This window comes from Oreochromis aureus, linkage group 9 (assembly GCF_013358895.1).
Source record: "Oreochromis aureus strain Israel breed Guangdong linkage group 9, ZZ_aureus, whole genome shotgun sequence".
Lineage (NCBI taxonomy): Eukaryota > Metazoa > Chordata > Actinopteri > Cichliformes > Cichlidae > Oreochromis > Oreochromis aureus.
Genome location: NC_052950.1, coordinates 27,149,461 through 27,174,921, shown reverse-complemented (window position 1 = coordinate 27,174,921; position 25,461 = coordinate 27,149,461). Strand labels below are relative to the sequence as shown.

The 25,461-nt window shown below is 38.1% G+C and overlaps 1 protein-coding gene across 1 annotated transcript; it reads left to right on the top strand.

The window, feature by feature from the left end:
* Positions 1 to 25,461, top strand: cdh10a (cadherin 10, type 2a (T2-cadherin)). Its single transcript, XM_031745033.2, has 12 exons — positions 1 to 106; positions 5,700 to 6,041; positions 12,262 to 12,556; positions 14,480 to 14,599; positions 15,764 to 15,931; positions 16,084 to 16,265; positions 16,887 to 17,140; positions 18,130 to 18,266; positions 18,365 to 18,486; positions 19,674 to 19,782; positions 20,547 to 20,798; positions 24,156 to 25,461. Exons 2-12 carry the CDS (start codon positions 5,832 to 5,834, stop codon positions 24,644 to 24,646), a joined length of 2,340 nt encoding a protein of 779 aa, XP_031600893.2. The 5' UTR covers positions 1 to 106; positions 5,700 to 5,831; the 3' UTR covers positions 24,647 to 25,461.

Below are 25,461 nucleotides of genomic sequence, written 5' to 3'. Positions count from 1 at the left end.
CTGCCGTGAGGAGTCAGAATCTCCACCGCTAAGCACTGCTAAGGAGTAGGAACACAGTACCGTGCACTCAGTGACACAGATGGATGCTAAGCTGTGAGAATCAAAGGTAAGGGCTTTTTCTGATTAATGTTTAAGGGTATATTTATATTTTGTCTGCTCTCAGACTCCAGGGGATGATCTGCTCCTTGCACTGTGACAAAGCCAGACTAATGCAGCAGTGTGGATATCTCAGGAAAAGAAGTGTTGGAACTTCAAAGAGCAAGAAAACAGCTGAATCGAATTAGCTGTATTATTTTTTGGTATATCTTAAACATTTTTATTATTTTTTTAAATTTTCTTGAATGTACAAGACTTGAAAATCAAGGAAAGTTCACATAGTGGTATCCAGGTAGATTCCAAATTTTTTGCCTTTTGACAAATGTAACTTAAGGATCATTTAGGATGCCTTCTTTTTAAAAAAAAAATTAAAAAGCTTTAGCTTTTTTAAAATTCATTATTATTTTTTGACATTGTAAAATATTCAGCCCATGACACCTGTCACACAGAAGATAACATGTACCTGTGAGATACTATGACTATGTAAAATACTCAGTAGTCTGGTATTCAAACTTTGTCACTTATTCATAGTGTGATGTTCTCCATATTGTGCACCCATGGTTGCCTGCATAGCTTATATGCATGAGTATAGCCTATGCATACACCTAAGTGCACTTCTGCTGTATATATGACTCTATGTGTGTGTGTGGAGATGTATTTGTCTGTCTGCTGAAAGCCAGTGAGTGCGGCTCACACTTGTGATGTGCTGTGGGCAGATTTGATGGAGAGGCACTGTACCATTCATATCTCTAAAAATGCATGAAGGTGTTTATGATGGTGTTCGAGCACCGCAACAAGAGCAGCCAACAGTGTTACAGTGTGCGTATATGTGCATATCCTCCACAGCACAAACTTAATCCAACCCTGACTCTCTTTTCCAGCCTTTCTAGCAGCAACAGCAGCAGCCTACTCCCTCTGTGTGCTGCCTCACACGCAGACGGCTTCACAGTCACCAAAGTGATATATGAGGGTTTAGTCGTGTGCGCCAGGTTGCCCGTGTAACACCATTATTGTTTAGTGCAAATTAGCCACTAACACGGTCCCTGAATTATTGTCAGATATGGAGCGACCTTTCGGCATTAGAATGAAAAGAGGTGGAAATCCATTCTCCCACAGAGGCGAAGAGGCTCTCATGAGCATTTGCAAAGCTGGCTTTAAAGAATCAGACATGAATACATATTTGAAAAACACTACATATGTTCAAATAGAGAAGCAAGAGTGGGAAGTGAGTGCATTTTCACAACAGAATGGGAACTGTAATAAGCTCGCTTTGCGCCTCAATTAAATTCTAGTATTTGTAATTTCTTTCCAGTCTCTGTCTGAAACTACTTGGTCAGACTTTCATTCCTACCTTGTTAAAATGTACACACTCTCCTAGATGCATCTCAGCATAAACATTTTTTTCCTCTTTTAATCTCTTTTTGTTATCTTTTCATTGTCAACGCACCCTTTTCAAGAAAGAACGCCCCTGCATCCACAGCCCCCTTAGAGTAGCTTTTCAACAAGGAAGTGTGCACTGTATCACAAAATTGCTTTGAGGATTTCAAAACATGAGTAAAGCTTGCTGAGGTTTGCCAAAGACTGCAGCCGGCAGAGGCCGACTTGGGAAGGTCTAGGGCTCCACCAAGTGGAAGTTTGCGCAGGTGCAGCAGCTTGGTGCATCAACGCCCCTCATGCTAGATTTATACTCTGTCCGTGCTGCTCTGTCAATACCGGCAAGCAATCACTGGAGCCACTCAAACTGCCAATCACATAACACTAGTTTCTAGCACCAACCTCGCATATATGGTTAGCATTTGTCACCGCAAAAAATACAGCATTTGCTTGCTATAAATCATGCCCTTGGACAAACAGTGTAAGTACAAAAGATCACCAAGACTAATCATGACACCAGTTCGATGACCTTGCCGCCTTCCTGTGCCCTCTCTCCATCTTAGTCTTCTCTTTTTCCAATTAATCCACCTCTGCCTGTGTTTATTCACGGCACTTTTAAAATATATTCACGCGCAGAATTCCTTGATTGTGCAACATAAGACTAGAATTTAGATGGGGTCTAAAACTCTGTGGTTTGAAAGTGGGTCGATATTTGTGTAGGAGGTAGGAGGTTTTGTGTAGCTGAGTCTTTATTATGTTGTCCTACCCTTATGTAAGAATGCATCTATGCATGGATAATGTAAATGTAATGTGTTACTTTGGGGGATTATTTTCATTTGATAAATCAATGTCATCCTAAATGAATTTTTGGTTGAGTAGGGTGGCTTCCAACTCCTTTTTGTGTCCTATATCTTCACTAAACAGCTAACTCCCTTATATACTTAGTAAAACATGGCAAGTCTATTCACTGCAGACTTTCGCAGTAAATAGTAACCACAGTCATATTCAAGAGCCAAAGTTTGCAGCAATATTCTCCCATGTACGGAGGATTATCAGTTTATTATACAGAGAACTCTTAAAGAGGTTTACTAGCCAGACCTCTGCTGCATATTGCACCTGTAATTATTGTCTCACTAGCGTCAGAGAATAAAAGTGCACGGTTAGCTTCCACGGTTTTGGCTTCTCGGCAAGCCTGCATGTTCAATTTTGGGGGCATAAAATTTTACACAGACTAATGTGCAAGCATGCGCTTTTCTAGGAAGCATATCCTGATGAACAGCTAGTTTATATCTGATCAAAGATATTCTTATTCAGCAAAACAAGAATGTATAATTTGCAGATTACAGAAACGGAGCAGAGCAGAGCAACTGCCAGACTGTGTCTTAGCCAAGATTAAGAATAACAACCCTAGACAACACTTAAAAGTAATTCTGTCCCTTCACATCTGTGTGCCTTAATGCCAAGCCATATAAGCTGCCTACAAGTTAATCTAATCATAAACAACTTTTTCTTAATAAACTCCACGATTTAATAGGTTGAATAAGCTGAGATAATTTAGTTTGCGTATATAGGATCTGGCGTACATTCAGCATGCTCACTCATCCTTTAATGGAGTGTTTGGAAGAATTCTGAAAAGAAACACTGGCCTAATGCTTAATAGGCACACCACATCAAAGATTAATATCCAGAATGCTATTAAAACTCAAGGACAGGCTGGGATGATAATTAGAAAATGCAATCACAAGCATCAGACTAGATTAATTGCAAGGCGGCGTTTCCTGATTTCGGCAATGCACGTGTCACACTAATGTCACATTATGAGCAAGAAACTAACATAAAAAATGTAGCACATCAGCAATTTACAACGATATCTACATTTCATCTTCGCTATTACGGCAATACTTGGACAAAATTAAAGTCTCTGTACTTTCAGAACGCTGGATTTCATTCAAATGTGCAGCCTGTTGTTCAACATCTTTATAGTTTCTTAAAAGCTTTGGGTCAGTCCTACCATGTCAATGAAATTTGTGTTAGAATTATTACATAGTTTTAATAGCTTTCTCCTCTACCTCATCCATATATCTTATACATTACAAAAAAAAAAAAAAATTTGATCAGTTATTGAAGAATTACTGTTGATGTAACAGATTTAATTCAGTTAAACTCCCCGAGTCACTGAGAATAAATACAATGTTTCAAATTGAGATCTATCAGCTACATGTTTTGATTTTCTATTCACAGTACTGCGTGTACTTACATTTGCCATTTCCCTGTCATCATTAGAAACATAATACTAATTTGTTCCCTGACATTAATAGATCCTTTGTTCATGTGACTTACTTCACAGTCCTTTTTTAAATTCTCTGAACAAAAGCAGAGGCATCGACTCGCATGGGCTTTTAAACAGCGTTCCCTGAGGTACACAGCGAGTGCTTGCTGGGGTAACTCTTGTACCTTAACCTTTATAAAGGGACCCTGCTAAATGGGTTCTTTTAGGAAGAGAGGTAAGATTTATTAGGATTAACTTACAAAAGACCATCAATTATGCATGGACACCCAAATTACCTATCAGGACCAGTCAGTGGGGACACAGCCTTTAGTGAAGTATTGGAAGAAGACTGCCAATAACACAAAATACCTTTTCACAGGCACAAAGCCTGACAGACACCTGGAGATAATTTTGGTGGTTTGGGAAATTCTGTGTATGTCTATATGGATTTTCTCCTTTTGGAGTGCATCAAAACATCTTCAGGGAATAAAAATCTATGAAATTAGCCATCAGTAAAGGATGCAAAAATTAAGTAGAGCTAAAAATTGAGAGGAAGTGGGTAAGGGGGGTGAACTGGATGGAAAAGATGAAAAAGACAGACTTCCCTTTAGCAAGACGATCCATTTATACATATGTTAGTGGAAGTCTGTTCTGTAGCTGTAAAATGTAACTGAACAACTATGAAGCAGAACATTAAAAAAAATCTACAGAGGGTGTTGGGGTAATATATTTTGCTCATGTCAGAAGCATACTTCTCCCAGAGGTGCCTGTATTAAGCTGTTTAAACATGCTCACCGTCTTTGAAGCATCTCATCAGTGTTTGCATATCATCAGTAATGCAACTTATAATTAGTAAAGTGCACCACAGTCCTTTAAGATGCAGGGTGTGGAAGAGATATGTCTGATTGTGAATTCTACCATATTTACTAAACTTAAATTATCTGCATCTAAAAAAAAAAATACAAATTTGCTCCGGCTGATTACAGGAAGATGATTTCGATAGGATGCCAGTGTTGGTAATAAAGGATGTGGAGTAGCCCATTGAAAAATTAATAGGACCTAGCAGAGTTTCCCTGCAGGCTAATCATTGCTGGCTTAGTGTGTTTCCACTGCAGTGAAAAAGTGACTGAAGTCAAGACAACCACTGCTTGACCACTCATACATCACTGGTGTTGTAGTCCCACCATTAAAGTTTATGTAGTTTTCTAAAGTACAAGCCCCTTTTTGTTTGTTTGCTTGTTTGCTTTTCTGGCCATCGCGATTGAATGACATATTTCTAAATGCTTCTGGTCTCTGGGGAATGTTGCTGCGATGGAGACTTAAGAGTAAAAATGTAGTACATGAATAACTGCTTCTAAGAAAAAAAAGGAATGTCATTAAACCCTATCACATAATGAATATGTCAAAGTCAAAGATCATTTTGATACAAAACAAGAAGCATGATTCATTAAACTGAATTTGATCTTGACATCCACTCCATTGGTTATGCACTTAGATTACCGAAGTCATCTGGTGATACATTTATTATACAATGTCTTGAAATTCTTTATACTTCATGCCTTTCATTTATCATTTACTTAGAAGTTTGTCAAATCAGTTCCACCGCGTTAGCTTCATCTCTATTTTTATCATTAGATAAGTTCAATTTTACTAGAAAAACATATACACTCTTTTATGATGACACTATATTAATTTATTCTTAAGCTTACGGCTCTTAGACAAGCCTCAACATTAAATCATGGCTTTGAAGCTTTTAAGGTGATTGAATAACTAGTGCAGCTCTTGGCCTCGTATAGCGAAATCTGAAGGAAAAGCCATTGTACACAGAGTACAATGGCTTTTTTGCAAAGCTGCTGTTTTCACAAGTGCACATGCTATTTGAGTGTTTTAATTGTATACTGTCAACGCGATAGATAGGTGTCATGGTCTCTTTCTTGAATACAGTTTCTTCTTTTCACAGGGATCTAAAGGAGATCAAAGAAAGGAATACAATGTCTGTTCTGATGACACCACCTTCCAGTGCTGATCCTCTCAGAAGCTTATCACCATAATTCGGAAGTCATTCAGGACATTTCCCAGCTGATTGGATACCATGATAACCAATCAAGTTCTGCTCCTCCTCATGCTCTCTATCCTGTGGCCCACTATTGCCCTTCCTTTTGCGCCTGGGAATATTGGGAATCTGTTTGGGATGCCAGAGAGTGATGGTAAGATTCTTCAGCGGTCCAAACGTGGATGGATGTGGAATCAATTCTTTCTGCTCGAGGAATATACAGGAAACGACCATCAATATGTCGGCAAGGTAAAACGTCCAAACACATTGTCTGTAGACTAATTATAGGAGTTTTAGCTTGTCGAAGTAGTGTTTGATGTAATTGGCTGAAGATGAATGGGCTGCCAGAAATCTGGCTGTTACAGGCACAGTTACTGGAGCTATCAGACAGAAACAAGTGTACACAACCTCACTTTTTCCATGGTTTTCTTGATTACCCTGTGCAGTGAAAACATACTATTACAGCTAAAATAAAAGTACAGATTTTTTTTTATGTGGCGGACAGTATTAATATAACAATAACATCCCATTTTAACATTAATACCAAAAACAACCATTTCTGGCTTTATAATAATTTCTGTGAGATCATAATGAGACAAAAAGTCAAAGCATATAGAAGCTGAAACAGCCTGTGGACCAGCCTTTTTCAACAATATGACCATCCCTACCTTCAAACTTGAGGAGGTAGGAATGGTTATATTGTTGAAATAGGCATGGATGTACAAGGACACAGTGATGGGTGATACATAATACAAGAAAAACAGAAATAAAAATAAATAGACAGTGGCACCTACTGCAGTCAAACTATGGCATTTGTACATGCATTCACCATGAAACTAAGGAGCACTTCAAAACCCGTATATGAGTTTATGCAGCCTGTAAATCACCAGCACATAGAACAAGTGCAAATTTAATATCAGTATCAGGTCAAGACCATAGCAACTCCAAGCCAAACAAAAACATGAGACTCGGCTCCTGCAAGACATGCGCTCTCCTAAGAATCGCCCCAAAAAGTTTTGGGACAGCGCTACTCTTCTCCACCCACCTAGTTCAGACAGTTTCTTGTCAGCTCACCCGTGCTAGCACCATAAAGACAGGTGTGATGGGGAGCGTTGCAGTTATCAACTCAAGGGAGGGAAATGAGGTGACTGTCGACAGCCAATTTTCTAAGAGGAAGCTGGCTTTCATCACACACCTCATTCTCTGGAGTAAACAAGTGTCTTGTGCAAGGTTGAGTACGGGGGATATGACAACTTCTTTTGCTGAAACCATCATTCTGATGTGGTGAAGAGAAAGGAACAGTAAAAATAAAAAAAGAAGAGAGGGAGGAAGAAGAAAACATATCAATCAAGAAGGCCACTGAAATTCACCTTGTTGTATTATGTGATGAAGCAGCAGAGGAAATGCTAACTATAAATGGGGCCATCCAGTGATATGTCGGTGACTGGTGTGATGTGGCTTTTTCTCGACTCTTTGATGCTTTCTGGCACCCAACTTCTGTGGCATGACAGCAATCACATTCACCGGTTCCGCACTCCTCCTGTGTCCAATATCATTCACTATTAAACTGTCAGAAAAACATGAGCCTATAATAAATTACTGGAGGGGGAAAATAGGGCAAGCACACGCTGCCATTCTGCTTTATAGAGGAAGCTGATACAAATCACTAATTCCATCAGTTTAACCACAGGGAAAAAAACTGTGATGGTAACAGAGACTGGTAAACAGACAAAGAATAAGTTAAGATGAAGGCACATAGCCTGAACCAAGTTTAAGGAGAGTTTAAGAGTGAACAAGTTAAAAGATCAATCAATTAGTTGTCTATGACTAAATTAATCAGTGCCCTACTTAATCACTAATTTCTCTCATTTATCAAGCAAACATACTAAGCACCCTCTGGGCCCAAGTCAGTACAAGAAAGCAAGACCAATGACAAAGACTATTTAGAAAGATATAAGAAAGACTGATACAAAACACTGAGAGAGCAACTATGACTGTTCAAAAGATGGACAGGAAAGAAAAACCCAAGGACGTCAAATAAATTAAGACAAAAATATGAAAGATAGAAATAAGTTAAGATCCTCTAACTGTCACAAGAAACTGAATTAAAAACAAACAAGATCATATGGAAGCTAAATGACAGAAACAATGCCAAAGATGGAAAGGTCTATATGAGAGATACTCTTAATATACGACCCCAACCAGAGACTCACAATAAAAACTGAAAGGAAAACTTTGAGAGTATACACAAAATGGCCAAAAAAAACTGACAAAGACAGAAAGTAAGACTGTAAAAAGACAGACAGAAAGTAAGAGAGGTCAATGAAAGATTTAATGTAGAACAAGAAACTGATATGAAAAAACGGAAAGAGTAAAACTGATGGCGATAGCCTGATAAAATAAAAAGAATGATAAGAATGAATGATGAACAAAAGAAAGAGCAATGCCAAAGAAAGAAAAATAATGAAAGATTTAGCCTTAACACAAGACTGTAAAACAAAATACGAAAAACAGAATGGAAAAAAATCACAAAAGACTGATGAGAAAGAAAGAATGAAAGAAAGAATTAGATATATAGATTATAACCTTACAGGACTAATACAAAAAAATGTGAGACCTTAAGAAAGAGACAGACAAAGACAGATAAACAGAAAAACAAAAATCAATCAAAAAAAGCCGGATCGATGTAAAAGGTAGAAGTAAAAGAAGACAAAGAAGGACTAGTACGACAGACAGACAGGTATGAAGGGAAGAAAGAAAATGTAAAAAGCACTCCAGTACCCAGCACAAAGCCACCAAAGCCTCGATGGTCTTTCACATAAAGATCACTTAATGGCCTTTGTAGCGCACTGTGGCAGAACTTGTTTATTTCACATTCAATCAAAGCTCTCCAATCAGCCCACACACACTCACTAACTCTCACTTGAGGTTGATTTCTTGGTGATGGCAATCAAATGTGATGTAAAGAACAGTCTCACACTTGTGTGCCTCACTTCTCAACTGAAAAGGAAGCAGTGCACGACTGCAAATGCACTATAATAAATGCAGATGATATTGCTTATCAGGACTTCAAAAGACACGCAGCTTTGAGGCTTACATAATGAATAGTGCAGTCAGATACCTCACAGGATGATGGAGACAAATAACTTCATTATTAAAGTCGTATTTTCAGCCAGATTCGGCAGCAGTTGTCAAATTGCTAAAAAGCAGAGTGTATTTTATGTTTTTATATATTCTATGTTGTGCGAGTGTGTAGAATCCAAGTGTAAATCCTCCAAATCTCATTTTAACTGACTTTCACGGGGGCATTAATGAGTGTGAGCACTCACTGTCTGCAGCTGTGGTGCCCTACTTCTTAAGCAGGGCTGTGAAGTGTGAACGCTTGCAATGCTGAGCAATACAAGCGCAAACTTTGGATTGTGCAGCATATGAGTGGTGTGTCTGAAGTGAACTAAATCCTATTAAATACTCGGTACACTGCATTGTTTCTGTGCCTTGTAAACAAAATGTGCTGCCTAAATTAAAAATTTCAAGGTAGCTCACTTTGTGGCGTTAATATTTTGACAATAAGTATCCTTGGCTTTTTGCAAGGCCTCGCTTAACACTGCTCTGCATGAATTTTGCCGAACCTGTGTGCGTTACAAAAAACACAAAGCGCAACAGAGATACTGTAAGCTGTACCTCTATCCAACATATTGTACATTATAGTACATGGCTCTAATGGTAAAGAATTCCTGCCTATGTCTTAAGAGATGGGGGAGAGGAGGAAGAGTAATTATTTTGTAACCGTTCTACACTCTATTTTGCTATCTCCTCTTTGCAGCACCAAGCAATGCTTACCAGAGACCTGACAAGAATTGCCAATGATTTTGCTGCTTTACTGACAATTCCTCAGTGTTTGTGCAAGGCGATTTAACTCATCAAGGCTCTCTTCTGTGCTTCTGTTGTAAGGCCTTGAAAAGGCTGTGTTTGTGCTGCAAGGCCTTGAAAGGAGAGCCACTAAATCTCTGCAAATATAGTGTGGCAGTGCAAACATTAGATTTTGTAAGGGCTGTGTGAAAAACACTTTGTGCCACACTTTCTCAAGAGTATCAATGGAAGTTTTTCTTTTTTTTATAGCTGTACTAGATTTACGCTACATGTTAGATAGAAAGTCTAGCACACTTGAACATATGAAAACTCACTTCTGTCATATGTCAATAAAAACCTGTGTGCTTCAACAAAAAAAACACCCCACATCCCCCTCAAAAAAAAAAAAAAAAAAAAATATATATATATATATATATATATGATTAAAGTGCATTATAGTACTGAGTGCAGTTTCTATGGGACATCCCAAAAGAAATAAAATCCTAAAATCCCATGTTCCTGGCTCATTGCCTTGCTGACACAAGAGAACAAAAACACTATTATTTTTAGATGCCGTGGTATCTTTTCCTAACATTGCTTACTTGTGCAGAATCCCTCCTTATTTGCAGTTCCACTAAGTCAGAAATCTATATGGCCATGGGGAGAAAATGTTTCTTTTACCCATGACTATGAAGGGAACGTTATGTAGACATCCAATAATTGGCACAAGTGCACAGGGAAAGGGCTTGGGTGGGGGGTGGGGGTTCAACCTAGACTAAGGGAAATATGTAAAATACTGGGCTCTGCAAAGACTGTAAAATTCCTATTATCTTTGAGACAGCTTGGCTGCACAGGTTTAGGCTCCTTTGATGGCTCATTGTTTGTTGTTTTTGCTTCTCAGCTTTCTTTTAACTGGATTAACAAACAAGCCTGAAAAATATGGTAATAATCAGATTAAAAAAATGTGAGAACATCATCAAAAGAAGAAAAAAAATGCAATTGCTGTGGTGTGACATGGTCTAAAATTGCGCTGGCCTAATTATCACAGTGTTAGCACACAAGAGTATGCGAGGAGTCACAGTTTTGAATATCAGTAATGAAATATGTTCTTCTTATGTCACACAGGATTTCAGTGATGCGTAGTGAGCTAACCCTCCTATAACCTATATACCAATATATGAAAAATGAATTTTAATGATAAGGTGACTGTGGAAATATAGATTTTTTTTGAAGAGTGCAATTGCGCATAGCCCAGATATGAAGCCTATTTGAATGCAAAAATTCACACAAACAGTCTCCTGGCTGCTAAAATTACACTGTCATTCATAGTCAATAGCAGTAGCAGCTTTCACATCCATAACACGTCTTAAATACTGGGTTCACTGGCCTACGGCTCACATTCACCAACAATGAACAGACTGTCTCAGAACGCAAATATATGTGAAAATTCAAGCTGACTGATATTTCTCTTTAATAGCCTTTGGATAATAGAGTTCATCTGCTTGAAAATATTTCCCCACACAGTGCCAAATGCTGTGTCTATTGTTCATCTGAACTTGACAGCATCTTGTTTTCACATGCATCCTTATTTATTTTTTTTAAATTCTACCTGAGAATAGCTACCACTCTGGTAATACATTTCTGATTTCCATCCGGAGTTGTACTGTTGACATTATTCTTCCAACTGCAGGAAAAAATAATTAGTTTCTTCACAGCATGCAGACATTAATATTAATAAGTTACTGACGTACATTCTGTGTCCCTAACTACTTGTCATTTAAAATGTGAACCCATGAGATAGTGCTCTAAATATATCTGCTGACAGATCCAGTACAGTAATGAGCTTGAATCAAGTGTCTGTCACAGTATGCCACCATTACTCGTCTGTGACACTTAGGAGATGCTTCAAGGTGATGGATAGGTCAGAGGTGACTAATTTTAGCAATTGTTGCTGTGGGTCAGGTTCTCATCATTTTTCAAAGGCACAATCTGGAAGAAAAATCCACGACTAATTTGATCTGGAGTAATGGAGTGTGTCACACTTGATGCTCTGGGTGCCGAGGCACCGTTTTCAAAGACTGAAACAGATTCCTTGGTGGGTTTACACAATTATTTCACAAAGGAACAAAAAGTCAAAATTGGCAAAAGAGGAAAAACTGGCCAACTTGAGAAATACGAGGGCAATACAAAAAAAAATAATCATTCCCCTCCTACCAGTAGTGCTTGCAGTGGTTTTTATATTTTTCTTGTTTAAAGTTAGAGAAAATCTAATTAGGGAGAAATGAAGAAGCAAAGTTCTCTAGATCATTTCTAAAGGCTTGAAATACTAACAACAGCAACTACATTTGATGTTAGCAATTGAGAAGCACCGTGTTGTTATTGTATGGAGAAGTGTTCAAAAGTAATAGAATTAAATTTTAAATAGCTTTGTAGTTTATAGCCACTGGTTACACAAAATCAATGCGTCTTACTGAAAGCTGAAGCTTTCTTGTCAGCCTGAAGTCCATGACGGAAGAGTGTGCAATTCCTCCAATTACACACCCATACAACATAACACAATTTGTACAGGTCTGTCTTAAGAATCATTTCAATTTTTAATATGGATCTCTCTGATTTTCAGCTGCACTCTAACATGGACAAGGGCGATGGCAACGTGAAGTACGTCCTGACTGGAGACGGGGCAGGCACCTTGTTCCTGATTGATGAGAAGTCTGGGGATATTCACGCCACAAAGAGGCTGGACAGAGAAGAAAAAGCCATGTACACACTTCACGCAAAGGTTCTGGACAGGAACACCAATGCAGAGCTGGAGCCTGACACTGAATTTAATATCAAAATTCATGACATCAATGACAATGCGCCAAAATTTGCAAAGGAAATCTACTTTGCCAGTGTGCCTGAAATGTCTGAAGTGGGTAAGTTATGGTTCGTTTAATTTTAACACTGATTAATCGACAAAATTAAATCAATAACTGTTTATTGGCTGGATAGCTACAATATAAAAGTGGCCATTTGTGCTCTGAAAAATTGCATCCCCATTGGAGTAAACAATTAACTAAAGATCATATTTAGCTTCTAAATCTATGAGGAAAGCCATTAGTCCACATTTATTTATCTGAGAATTGTTGCCATTATAATATTAATAGAATATAGCAAAACAATTTTCAGGCAACGCAGAAAAAGCAAGCTGCTATTCATCAGTCAGCTGGTTTGGTTTAATGTGACGCTGTGTTCACTTTTTTCACAGTTCTTTGCTGTTTTGCGATTGTTATTCGCACGGTCAGGCTCATTGGGCATTCATAACAAGTAATGCCATTTGCCATTTTTAATAGGCGGTAGAAATATTAAAAGTTTAGATTGTCACAGTCTTTCCAATTAAGGATTTGCTTCATTGCACTCCACTTCATTCCATTCAAGTAATATAAATAAGCCAGTTGGCATGAATATAAACAAAGCTTACGAAAGTAATGCATGCAACTTGAAATCAATCCTCAATTATGCAACCACAAATTAATACACGGGAACAATCAAGGGTAAATCAAAACCCAATTGCCTATATGACAAAAAATTATATTCCATTTGGAATTCATAATGCATTTTTCTTCGACGTCCAAGCTTCAAAGCCTGGCAAAAGATGGGTCAGTGTCACCGCTACCCATCTCTGGACTAATAAACGTCCTTATATGTTCAGTCTGAACACACTGGTTAGCCAAGTCACCCAGCTATATAAAAAACCAGCAGCCTCCTTTTATACTATCAGTGCTGGGACTAAGTGGGACAGATGTTCGAAGGTTCATTAGTATGCACGGAGACCGTTAGACCCAAACAGGACACGGCAGAGGTCTCCTGAATGCCAAGGACAGTATTTGCAATGTAGCACTACTGAAACGCTGGGGTGGATTATGCAGGACTTAATATGGAAGTGATTTCAGTGACAGCATATCTGAGAGGAACTGAGTTCTTTCTAAGCTTAAGTATGGATTCATTTGAACTTTTTTTAGACACATCTTTAGGGTCCCCAGTGTATGTTCGTGGTGGTAATTAGTAATTGCAAACACTCTTTCAGTCGCCTAAAAAATAAATAAATAAAAATCATTTAGTTGAGTGGTAATTGTACCTAGACGAGCATAAAAGCATGTCAGTTGTACCTTTATCTCTCCACACTTTGGGCTGTTAACAGAAAGGGGGGGAAACCTTTTCCATTTTTGGGGATTATTATTATTATTATAGTTTCAGCTTTTCACAAAATATTTTATGACAGTAATTGGTGTGCAAAATGGCTACGGGCTGGTGTGTCATTAGTCAAAACCACATGGCATGAATTGAGAAACTAAATGTGTATGTTATTACTACATCTTTTCATACCAGGTTTGATTTATGAGACAGAGAGAGTATTCTTTCCTTAAGGCTTGACAAACCATAATTTTTTAGTCTCACTGATATTTAAATTAGACCCATTACCTGGGTTTAATCAAAGTAATAATTTTGACTGTGGATCCAGATGAGATCTAATCACAGTCTGAAAGTGTAGGTTATCAATTTTGATTCACTGTTTAGTCACTCGCCTATCTCGGCACGCTTGCTTTTTTGGAGCCAATTGATTTTGTTCAGAGGCCCGGTCGTTGAATAAATACGAACAATATCAGGGCACTGATGGCGTTAAAAATGGTCACTTTGAGCAACTGGCTTTCTGGAAATGAGTGTCGGATTTGCAGAAAACTTTCTCTATGCAAATGGAACTAAATTTAAAAAGTTGACTCAGTTACTTGATCATGTCTTGTTTTAATAAGCGCAGTAACAGAGTCAATTAAAATTGACTTTCGATGTTTGTTTTGCAGGTACATCTGTTGCCACTGTAACTGCCACTGATGCTGATGATCAAACATATGGGAACAGTGCCAAGCTTGTGTATAGCATTCTACAGGGACAGCCCTACTTCTCTGTGGATTCTGAAAATGGTAAGCCAAACGCAGCAGGATCTCTGAGAAGCAGCTTCTAATGTGTTGCAATGTGTGTGAGAATTAAATAGGAAGAAAGGGGATTCATCTGATTCTCAGGGTTATTAATCAAAATAAGTGCAAGATTTATTTTTTTCCACTAATTTCAGCTGAAATTTCCAATTGTGTTGTTTGTGTTCGCCTGAAAAAAGTGTTCATGTTTTAAGTAATCTGTCAGGAAAGTAAGAGTTTAATATTTACAAGAAGACTGCGGTACTTGTAGCCATGTAATCTTTCATCTTGCATATATCATGGAAGAAACCAAACATTTTGTCTGTGAGTCATAAAATATTAAAAAGACAAACCCTTTCAAATCCATTAGTCCCATTATTTACGTACAGCATTTCTAAAATTGGATATAAGTAATGCCTGACATTTTGGGAAGTGGGCTGATAGGCTGTCGTACCAAACAGAGCTAGATGGGATGATCAATGTCAATTTCATCTCTAAGCATTCACTCAGTGTCAGATGGAAACAGAGATTGATGCAGCCAAGGCCTGTTAAAGCAACAAACAACTGCACACTGTCTTATTTACAGAGCGATTACCTTATAATTTAAGAAAAAATGATTTGAAAAAGTTAGATCACAACAACAGGGCTCTGTACTCACAAAGCAGGTTAAAATTTCCTGTTTCCATGCAGTTCACCAATCATAAACTGACCCTGGAAGGTATTGTTCCGAACAATGTTACAGAAGTTGTCACAGAATTTAGTTCTAGTAATTTAAAAGATTTGAAGGTCAAAAGTAAAATCAAATAAGGACTTTTAACAAAATGCTTAAGTTGTGTAATCGTTTTAAAAAAAAAAGAAAAGACAGAGAAATGTACTGCATCATGCATCTGGTACACAAATGTAGCACTTCTGACACTAAAAAAACATTGCCAAGAAACATAATCCGGGCAGCAATTAGATTTCCCTTGAAAACTTAATTGGCAAACTAAATCAGAGGCATATAAATGTAATTTTCTAGCAGACATGGTTGCGACAGAGACAGAATTGATAATAATCTCATCGCATTTACAGTAAGAGAGGAAATAATTTCTCAAAATAAAATGTATCTTTAAAACAGCAGAAGTGGTGGAATACATGAATAACTTTTTTCCCCATTTGTTTTCTTATTTCCAGGCACGATAAAGACAGCTCTACCTGGTATGGACAGAGAAGTCAAGGAAAACTACCAGGTTGTGATCCAGGCTAAAGACATGGCTGGGCAGATGGGAGGGCTTTCAGGAACCACTACAGTCAGCATCACTCTCTCTGATGTAAACGACAGTCCGCCTCGCTTTGCGAATCGTAAGAGGCCTTCCTCCTTCCTTGTACTTTATTGTTTTGCAAAGCATTTTAAGACAAGAGTTTTGCGCATGAATCTATGTACAATAAAAATGATCATGGATTAATGAAGCAAGCATGCAACCAAAATGTATCCCATTTACTGTCATGTTTAGATTCCTTCCGTGTGACTGCTGTCGAGTCCACAGTGATTGGAGCCGCTATTGGGCGAATTAAGGCTGATGATCCAGATGTGGGCCGTAATGCTGAGATGGAGTACACCATAGTTGGTGGTCATGACATTTTTAATATTATCACTGACCAAATCACACAGGAGGGAGTCATCATAATAAAAAAGGTATCTCAATTCTATTTCTTCTTCTGTCTCTCTCTATTTCTTATAATATTTTATATGTGTCTTACACAGTCACTGTTCAAGTAACCAGCTAATGTCATATCAGTAAAATCAGGCAAAGAACGTAGTTACATTAATTCACATTTTGTAATTGGTTTGAATATTCCGGATTTGGGAAAAAGTTTGAAATAAAGCCCAAAAGTATGGTTTTGATTTTAATTTTACATTAAATATGTAAAATATCTCACATCCAACTAAAATAAAGATCATTTAACTTCAAACGGTAAGTCAGGACAGCATAGTTTCAGATTACATATTAGTTAGCAGTTTTCATGTAAGAAAAATATGACAGCCTACTTTTGAACTGAAATGTAAAATCACCCCAAGGTAGTAAAATGAATAATATAAAAACTCTTGTGCTAGAAATTCTCTCAAAAGATCCCCCAGATCAGTATGCCTTATTTGGATTTGTAACCTAGAATTTGGAATATGATTAAGATAAAGGCAAACAAACGAAAAGCAATGAATTGCACATCAAAATCCTGGAGGCAGACAGTTTTTTCCCCCCTTTCTTTTTAAATGGAAAAGTCTACAGCTTGACTTCTGATGTGCTTTCATCTCTAGCCACTGGATTACGAAACTAAGAGGGACTACGAGTTCAGAGTGGAGGTGAAAAATACCTACTTGGATGCAAGGTTCATCCATGGTTTGCAATTCAAAGACTACGCCACGGTCAAGGTAACGGTAGAGGATGTGGACGAGCCCCCAGTTTTCACCAGGAACCCTTACATCATCGAGGTGCACGAGGACACGGCTGCTGGCAGCTTCGTTGGTGTGGTATCAGCCAGGGACCCAGATGCTGACAACAAGCCAGTCAAGTATGCTACAGGGCTCAGAAGTGCTGAGGCCTTACACTGTGCCAGACTCTTTGAGTAAAATGCCAAATAGCTTTCCTAGCCTATAACAACAAATTCCCTTTCATCTGGAATTAGGTACTCGCAATTTTGTAAACTTGCAAAACAATCAATGGTCTGTTAAGCAAAGATTTCCTAACCAGCCAATTGGGTGTAATGCTTTATTGTAGTAATTTGATTGTTTCAAAACTCATTGTCCCAGCTTTAATTATACCAGAATAAAATCAATACAAAAACAAGCAACACATGGACGAAATACAAAGTCTCCTCTTATCAGTTTTATAGAGTGAGGATTAAAATGTGCCCACTTAGTTAAATCTAATCCATCAGCCAAGCCATGTGTCAGTGTAGAACGGGGGGAGAATATTATTCATGGGTCCCTCCTGGTGATTTCCCAGTGGAAGATGGCGGCAGCATTGTGAAGTGAATACAGACTGTTTATTTCCCGGAATTATGTAAGCCCTCTGTGGCACTGCACAAAGTCAAAGTGAAAGAGCCTAATTTGCTGTATCGATTCACACAGCTCAGCGCCGCCGTTCCACACATATGGCGCCTGCCCATCTCTGACACAGAGATATACTGCTCTTGGCCAATGCCACATGGCGTATTGTGTTGCATATTCAAGTTTCACTTGTGTATGAAAGGTGACTATGACAAATGAGCAGGCTCACAGAAAGATGTATCATCTTTTGACAATGGGGAGCCTGGAAAGCAGTTTCTTTTGAAGGAATTATTGCACTTTGTAAAACACAATTTTAAGTAGATAAGGACATTAGTGTGTTTTTTTTTTCCTCACAAAGACAGCCCCGTGCAAGCAGAATGACTTTTAACTGGTCTTCATTTTACAACAACAATAACACTAATCTGTTGTAGAGTTAACATGATTTGGTCTGTTTGGAGATTTGTGAGCACTTCTATCTCACTGGTGTGAATTATTACGTTATTTCTTGCAGATACTCCATTGATCGACACACAGACCTGGAGAGGCTGTTCAACATTGATTCTGTGAATGGGACCATCACAACACTGAAAGCACTGGACCGAGAAACATCCAAATGGCACAACATTTCTGTGGTGGCTACAGAAATAAGTAATTGTTGTTTTTGATATCTAACAGTTCTGTATTTTATCAAGATAATTTTTCACCTGTGCCGTAAATAACCGTAATTATTTATGTAATCATTTTAGATAATCCACGTCAGACAACTCGAGTGCCCGTGTTCATCAAGGTGTTGGATGTCAATGACAACGCCCCCGAGTTTGCCATGTCCTACGACACATTTGTCTGTGAGAATGTCAAGGCAGGACAGGTATCAGTGGTTTCTGCCATTATCATGGTTTCATGGGCAAAATAAGGATATATATAAATGACACTGAAGCACAGGGTCAAATTCGTCAGCTGTATATATTGCATAAGTATTTACACAACAGAAAATACTTAGATGCGACTGTGGTCCCAGACACAATTTTCATGACATAGTTACATTTAAATCTTTTGCATAGCTGTTATTATAGTAAGAGGAATAGTAATGAATATTCATTGTCCAGATGATGTAAAGCAAAGAATGCAGAGCATACAGAATGAACATAGTCTAACATAGAACATCATGTAAAAGGTCATTTCTGTCTATCAAAGTGGCACCTAATTCTGCAATACTGAAATACACATAGGCCACTTCATTAGGGACACGTTGCTTGTATTGGCTTGGGACCCTGTAGCAACCCTGCTTTAGAACTACTTGGGATAGTGCATTATCCTGCTGGAAGAAACCTGTCAGAAAATTTGTTGTTTACATCAAATTCTGACCTTGCTATCCAAATTTTGCAGCAGAAATCAAGACTCATCAGACCAGGCAACGTTTTTCCAATATTCTAATTGTCTAAATTTAGTTGAGACCATGCAAAATGTAGCCTCAGTTTCCTAATCGTAACTGATGGAAGCGGTGCCTGGTATGGTTTTCTGCTGCTGTGTTGTACGTTCAGAGATGCTCTTCTGCATACTTTGGTTAGGTTTGAGTTACTGTTGCCTTCCTATCAGCTCAAAGCAGTCTGGCCATTCTCCTCTGACCTCTGGTATGAACAAGGTATTTTTTCCCAAGAAACTGCAGCTCACTTTCCTCTTTTTTAGAGAATACTATGTGAACTCTAGGTTATACAGGAAAATCACAGTAGATCAACAGCTTCTGAAATACTCAGATGAGGCCACATATCACCCACAACCAGGCCATGTTGAAATTCATTTAAATCACCTTTCTTCTCTCTTCTGATATTGAACTTCAGTAGGTCATCTTGACCCTGTCTAAATCGTTTGAGTTGTTGCCATGTGAATGGACCAATTCTCCATAATCCATAATCTCATAATCCATATTTGTGTTCCATTAAATATCCCAAATCCCGAAACTGACAACAGTTATTCCAATGTTTTACAATATTAATTACATGCATTCATATGCTTTCTAATGCTTTGCCCTAACCTTTTGTTCTGTTTTTTTTACAGCTGATTCAGACAATAAGTGCTGTTGATACCGATGAACCTCTCGTGGGACACAAGTTTGTGTTTAGTATAAGTCCCACCAATCCCAATTTTACCATTGATGACAGGGAAGGTAAAATATTCTCCTCTTTTTTCCCCATTTTTATTCTTAGAAATATTGATAAATACATCCTCATTTATATTAACAATAATTAAAAATCAAAAGCCTTGTGCGATTACAGGGTTTTTTTCTGATGTTGTAATTTTTGCACTCTTTCTTGAAGAGCTCTAGTTGATTGCCAATTATCTTTCACTGCACAATAAACACAGTGGAAATGCCAACCTTCACAGTCAGATATATTGGACTGCACTGTGTTACAAACAGATGTTAATTTTCTCTGCCCTACAATAGAAAATATTTCCTTTTCAAGAAAGTGGAAATGCTCACGAAGTTTTTTCAAACAAGATATGCAATGGTTGTTCAGTAGCCATGCACTAACAGGTCGGAAAACTTTAAATGTTTTTTTCAGTTTTCTCCATTTTGTCTAAGACTTTAAATAATGGCATGTATAGTATAAGATAATGTGACATAACAGACTCATTACAAGGACAAATATTCACAATTTCAACAAACAAACATAACTTCATACTTGGACCATGTTACTGTGCCTTTAAATGAAAATGTCTATAATTACCTAATAAGCTGTAATTTGCTCTTATATAATAAAAGCCTTTAAACAAAACGAAAGATGTCATGTTGGTTTTATCTACTAGTGAAACCTCTCATTGAATGGTCCTTTTATTATTTACAGAAATTAAAAGAAAGCTATTCTTTCATGTAAGAAACCTACCTAGTCGTAAAATCTCGTCATTGACAAGGTCTGAATGTTTCCACAGATAACACTGCCAATATCCTGACACGGAGGGGAGGTTTCAGCCGCCGTGAGATGAGCATGTACCTCTTGCCTGTAGTGATCTCTGACAACGACTACCCCATTCAGAGCAGCACCAGCACATTGATCGTGCGCGTGTGTGCTTGTGACAGCCGTGGAAACATGCAGTCGTGTAACCCTGAGGTCTTGCCCTTCTCAGATGGTCTCACAACTGGAGCTCTAGTGGCCATACTGCTCTGTGTCATCATTCTTCTCAGTAAGTCCACTCTTGAGTTAGATTCAGTTTTATGTATAAAGCGCCAAATCACAACAGCAGTCGCCTAAAGGTGCCTATGAAATCTGTTTTTTGGGATTTTTTTTTCTCTGCTTTTTGTGAGTCTAATGAAAGAAAAAATAAGTCTTGACCAAAATTAATAAATAAATAAATATAATAATAATTTTAAACAAACTACCCTTTAGGGGAACTAGCCAGGCCTGCTTTATTGTGGTAGTGACCAGTTTGGTCACTGACAATGGAAGGCTCGCTCATGGGATCATGAAAACTTTAACTTCTTATTCTTGTAATGTTTGTTTCTTCATTTAGGCACAACAGTATTCAGTGCAAATGATAGCAACTCGGTTCTGACATTCAATTCAAGTCAGTGAAAACAATTATAAATCATTCAAAATAAAAACAGCTGCAGCTCCATCTCTACTACTGTATTTAAACATATACAGTAACAGATCCTTTGTTACTCTCCTGCTATCTGCAGTTGCTTTTTCAGGTTCAAGACATCACTGCTGTGTAAATTGATTATTATTATTAGAAGTAGTATTAGTATTATTATTAGTTAGGTTTATCAAGACAAAGTACTAACAGAAGTAATTTTACAAGTGAGGGCAGTTGGACAACTCTGTAAAGTAGGGGTGTATGTACAAGGCAAGACATTACCATGCTTTAAGTGTAATATAGGGATGAGATGTGAGCAATAAAAGCTATAAGGAGAGTTAAAGGTTCAGGACTACTGCTTAGAAAACAATATAATACTATATTTTAAGCAAAGAAGATCCAGGTAAAAGTTGCTGGGAGTAAAAGATTTTCTGGTGGAAACCCAGAACACCACAGCATCATCAGGTTAGCAAAAGAACATCTGTTGCCATGGAAGAACTCTTGGTTTATGAGACGTGGCAACAAAGAAACTGGATTTAAGAAACATTGTTACAAGTAAAGCACTTATTGAAATGAACAGAATTCTGGCTGATCCTAGTTTTATCCATTGTTTTTAGGGAGAGGTCTGTGAAGATTTTTTATTCATTTGTTTTTTAAACCGAGGCTTACCTGTCTTTGAAGGGCACAACAAATCATTGGTACACATGTTTAGTTATCTGTCTACTCCTTATCCAACCTCATTACCATTGCTACCATGGTTATGTTGAGAACTTGCTGTTCTTTTGGCATATTAGCAGTTAGCATAGCTCCAAAATGCAAAATTATCACCCCAGGCAGGCCTTACACGTGTCATGCTGCAGGCAATTTTGGCTGAAAAAGTCAATAACATGGACCAGAGTGACTTGTTTGCTCAAGTACATGCTGTTAAGTCGCCGCATGGAGTCGAAAAACCGAATCTCTCTTCTATCACAAGGTCTGCCATTATAAACAGGGAATTGATTAAAAGGTTGGACTCCCAAATTATTTTCCTGAAAAGATGCCACTCTATCTAGGGACTCCACTTTGACTGGCAGCAGCTTAGCATCTTAATATGTTAAAACAATGATTAAATCCTGCATTATAGAATAGCTGGCTTAAGTATTTTATAGTCAAACATTACAGATTGTATTAACAATAACAGAGTGAAGTGCCTCAGTCTACTTCATATGAGCTGGCTGATGACAATAAAAAGCTTGCAAAACCATAGTGAAGATGGCTCATACAAAAATGGTTTAAAATAGAAACCTGTCTTTGTAATACCAGTGACCATGTTCCACACGAACAAATATGGCCAGTACAAGGATGCCACACATCAGCACTTAAACTAGGTGGTTACAGTTGTCATGGAAACTTAGTTATGTCTTAAACTAGTGTTACTAAATGAGATGCAAACGCTAACACCAAAAATACCCACTGCAATGTTCTCCTTAAGGAGAATTGAGGGTACAAAGTAGCTTATTGAGAAAACAAGGAGTTATGCAATTTTAGACATTTGAACAGACTATTAAATTTGGTATGGATTACAAATATTATCAAGGACACTGAGAAAATCTTTAAAATATCTTAAATTACATAACTGGTAGCCAAGTGCAACACAGGGTCTTTCTGGATTCCTTTTAAAATGTGAACAATCAAACATAATTACTTTTGTCTCAAAAAGGAGCACAATGGTGCTTCTAGGCACCCTTCATTAAGACATAAAACCACTTAACTAAACAGTCCGTATTTCTCTGGGAGGTAAGGTTGTATGCTCCTTCCTAAAGTAATAAAGCACTTCTTTCAGCCGTCCTTGTGATCCGCATTCAGGGAACAGCAGTAGCAGTTCTACAGAGGAAAATTTTAAAAAACATGTAGGAGTATTTTTTTAAGTGCATGTCCAATAAGTAATGGGTTTCAACCATCACTGAACCTTACCTCCTCTGTCAGCATAATACTTGATAGAAGCACTTAAGGCTTAGGATTCCTTGCAAACTGCTGAGGGCAAAATAAAAGACAAGTACAGATCTGTCCTCATGAATGTGTATGTGTTTACTCCCCTGTCCCTAACCTTTTTCATGAGATGAATTTGACCCTCTTCCTCCTTCCTTCTGTCAAAATATTGCTTTGGAGTTTGGTGTGTTCCTCGAGTGACTAAATTTCTAATACAAGCCACCAGATTTTCTTCTGTCTGTCTGCTTTAATTCCAAATTTTAAATTCTGTCAGGTGGTGGGCAGACCGCATTGCACAAATTTAGTGTGCTGAAGGTTAAACTCTGCACTCTCCTCTTGAGCAAAATATCATGACATCTGCTCATTATCCAACGCTTTTCGCGCTTGAAGCTCCCTGACAGACTGTCTCATTCACCTCTGCTTGACTCCAAAAGACAGGCACTGAGCTGGAACAGTTCGTCATAGCTGGTCCATATCTTGCTGCATCTCTTTAAAAAATAACACTGGTCAATCACAAATGTTCCTAAAAAACCTGCCATGAAAATTAACATCCAGGTGGGATGCAAGCAGAAAACTATGCTACCTGTGTTATCTTTTTTCTGATGAACAGCAGGTTAATTTAAAATAATAAATTCCTTCCAAGACTGTCACTGACTGAAAACATGCTCACTCTGCAATCTCATATTCTCTTTTACTACTGAGGAGAAAAAAGATGAGGATGCATGTTAGAGAATGAAAAAGGGTCCTCTAACCATGGTGCATTTTGTACAGTGAATGTAACATTCAAGGGGAAAAGAAATAAAAAGCTTTTTCACTGAATCTTTAATAATAGGAGGTGAATGCCTGAGGCAGTGTTGAGGATTTGTCACTGGTAGCAAATGTGTTTCCCCTATGTGCCTTTGCTCTCCTGTGCTCTTTAATGCATGACACATGTTAGGAGGCAGACATCTTATGCTGTGCTTTCTCTCTCTGCATTTCCCGCTGATTCTTGTGTAGTGATTGTGGTGCTGTTTGCTGCCCTGAGGAGACAGAGGAAGAAGGAGCCTCTGATCATCTCCAAAGAGGATGTCAGAGACAACGTTGTCAGCTACAACGATGAAGGGGGTGGAGAGGAGGACACTCAGGCCTTTGATATTGGCACGCTGCGCAACCCAGAGGTGATGGATGCTAACAAGCTACGCAGGGACATCATACCCGAAATGCTGTTTCCCTTTCGGAGGACATCACCTATAAAGGATAACACGGATGTCAGGGACTTCATTAATGGGAGGCTTCAGGAGAATGATTCAGATCCAACAGCACCCCCTTATGACTCCCTGGCCACGTATGCTTATGAGGGCACTGGGTCACTGGCAGAATCCCTCAGTTCCCTGGAGTCCGCTGCCACTGAGGGGGACCAGGAATATGATTACCTCACCAACTGGGGACCACAATTCAAAAAGTTGGCAGAGATGTACATAGGGAAGAGCCCTGACAGAGAAACTTAGACAAAGATAGTCTCTCTTTTCCAAGTCCATGCTTCTCTGTCTGTTTATCTAGCTATCTGGCTAGACAGCTATTTGTCTAGTCAGTTAGCTAGCCAGCTAGTTGACTGTCTGTCTGCCTATCAACCTATCTATCCGTTTGTCTAGTTTGCTAGCTAGCTTGCTAGTTAACTAGTTGTCTATTTGATTCTCATAAATGTGTGTGCAGGCACAAAAATAAACACACACACAGACACACACACACACACACACACACTTAAACAAAAATCACTGCTATCCACATGTGGATGCTGAAACAAAAATTAAGACTTGAACTGTGCAGAATTTTCTCTTAATGGAGATACAGTATAAATCTCAAAGTTTTACTGTTTTTGGTCATAATCAGTAAAGATGCCTTTGAATTTTAGGATTTTTTGTGAACAATGATGTGGACAATGTGTTTTGTAATTGACATGAGCGATAGTAGTATTGTATACTATCAATGTTTAATGGTACCGGACTGGGTTTGGGTGGGATAGGGATGGAGTCGAATGGCTTTTCGAGCCAGCTCCATTAAATACTGTACATGTACAAAGTGTTTTTAACGATGGACATCCTATATACTATTTGCTATATCTGTTTGACAAGCAATGTTCATGTGAATGGTTGGTGCAGTTTATTTGTCAAACTGTGAATTCATTTCATCATATAGGTGTAACATGTAATGGAAAGTGTATGTTGTAGAAAACTGTCATACACTGAATTCATGCTGTTTGAATGCTGAGTCATATTGTTTTATATTTATATTTTTATACTTATTTTCTTAATAAAACAATGTA

Excerpts from the sequence above, each read along its gene's own strand:
- cdh10a (XM_031745033.2), top strand. The coding sequence starts at position 5,832 with ATGATAACCAATCAAGTTCTGCTCCTCCTCATGCTCTCTATCCTGTGG. Across the intron at positions 6,042-12,261 it reads ACCATCAATATGTCGGCAAG|CTGCACTCTAACATGGACAA; the intron begins GTAAAACGTCCA and ends TCTGATTTTCAG. Across the intron at positions 14,600-15,763 it reads CTCTGTGGATTCTGAAAATG|GCACGATAAAGACAGCTCTA; the intron begins GTAAGCCAAACG and ends TCTTATTTCCAG.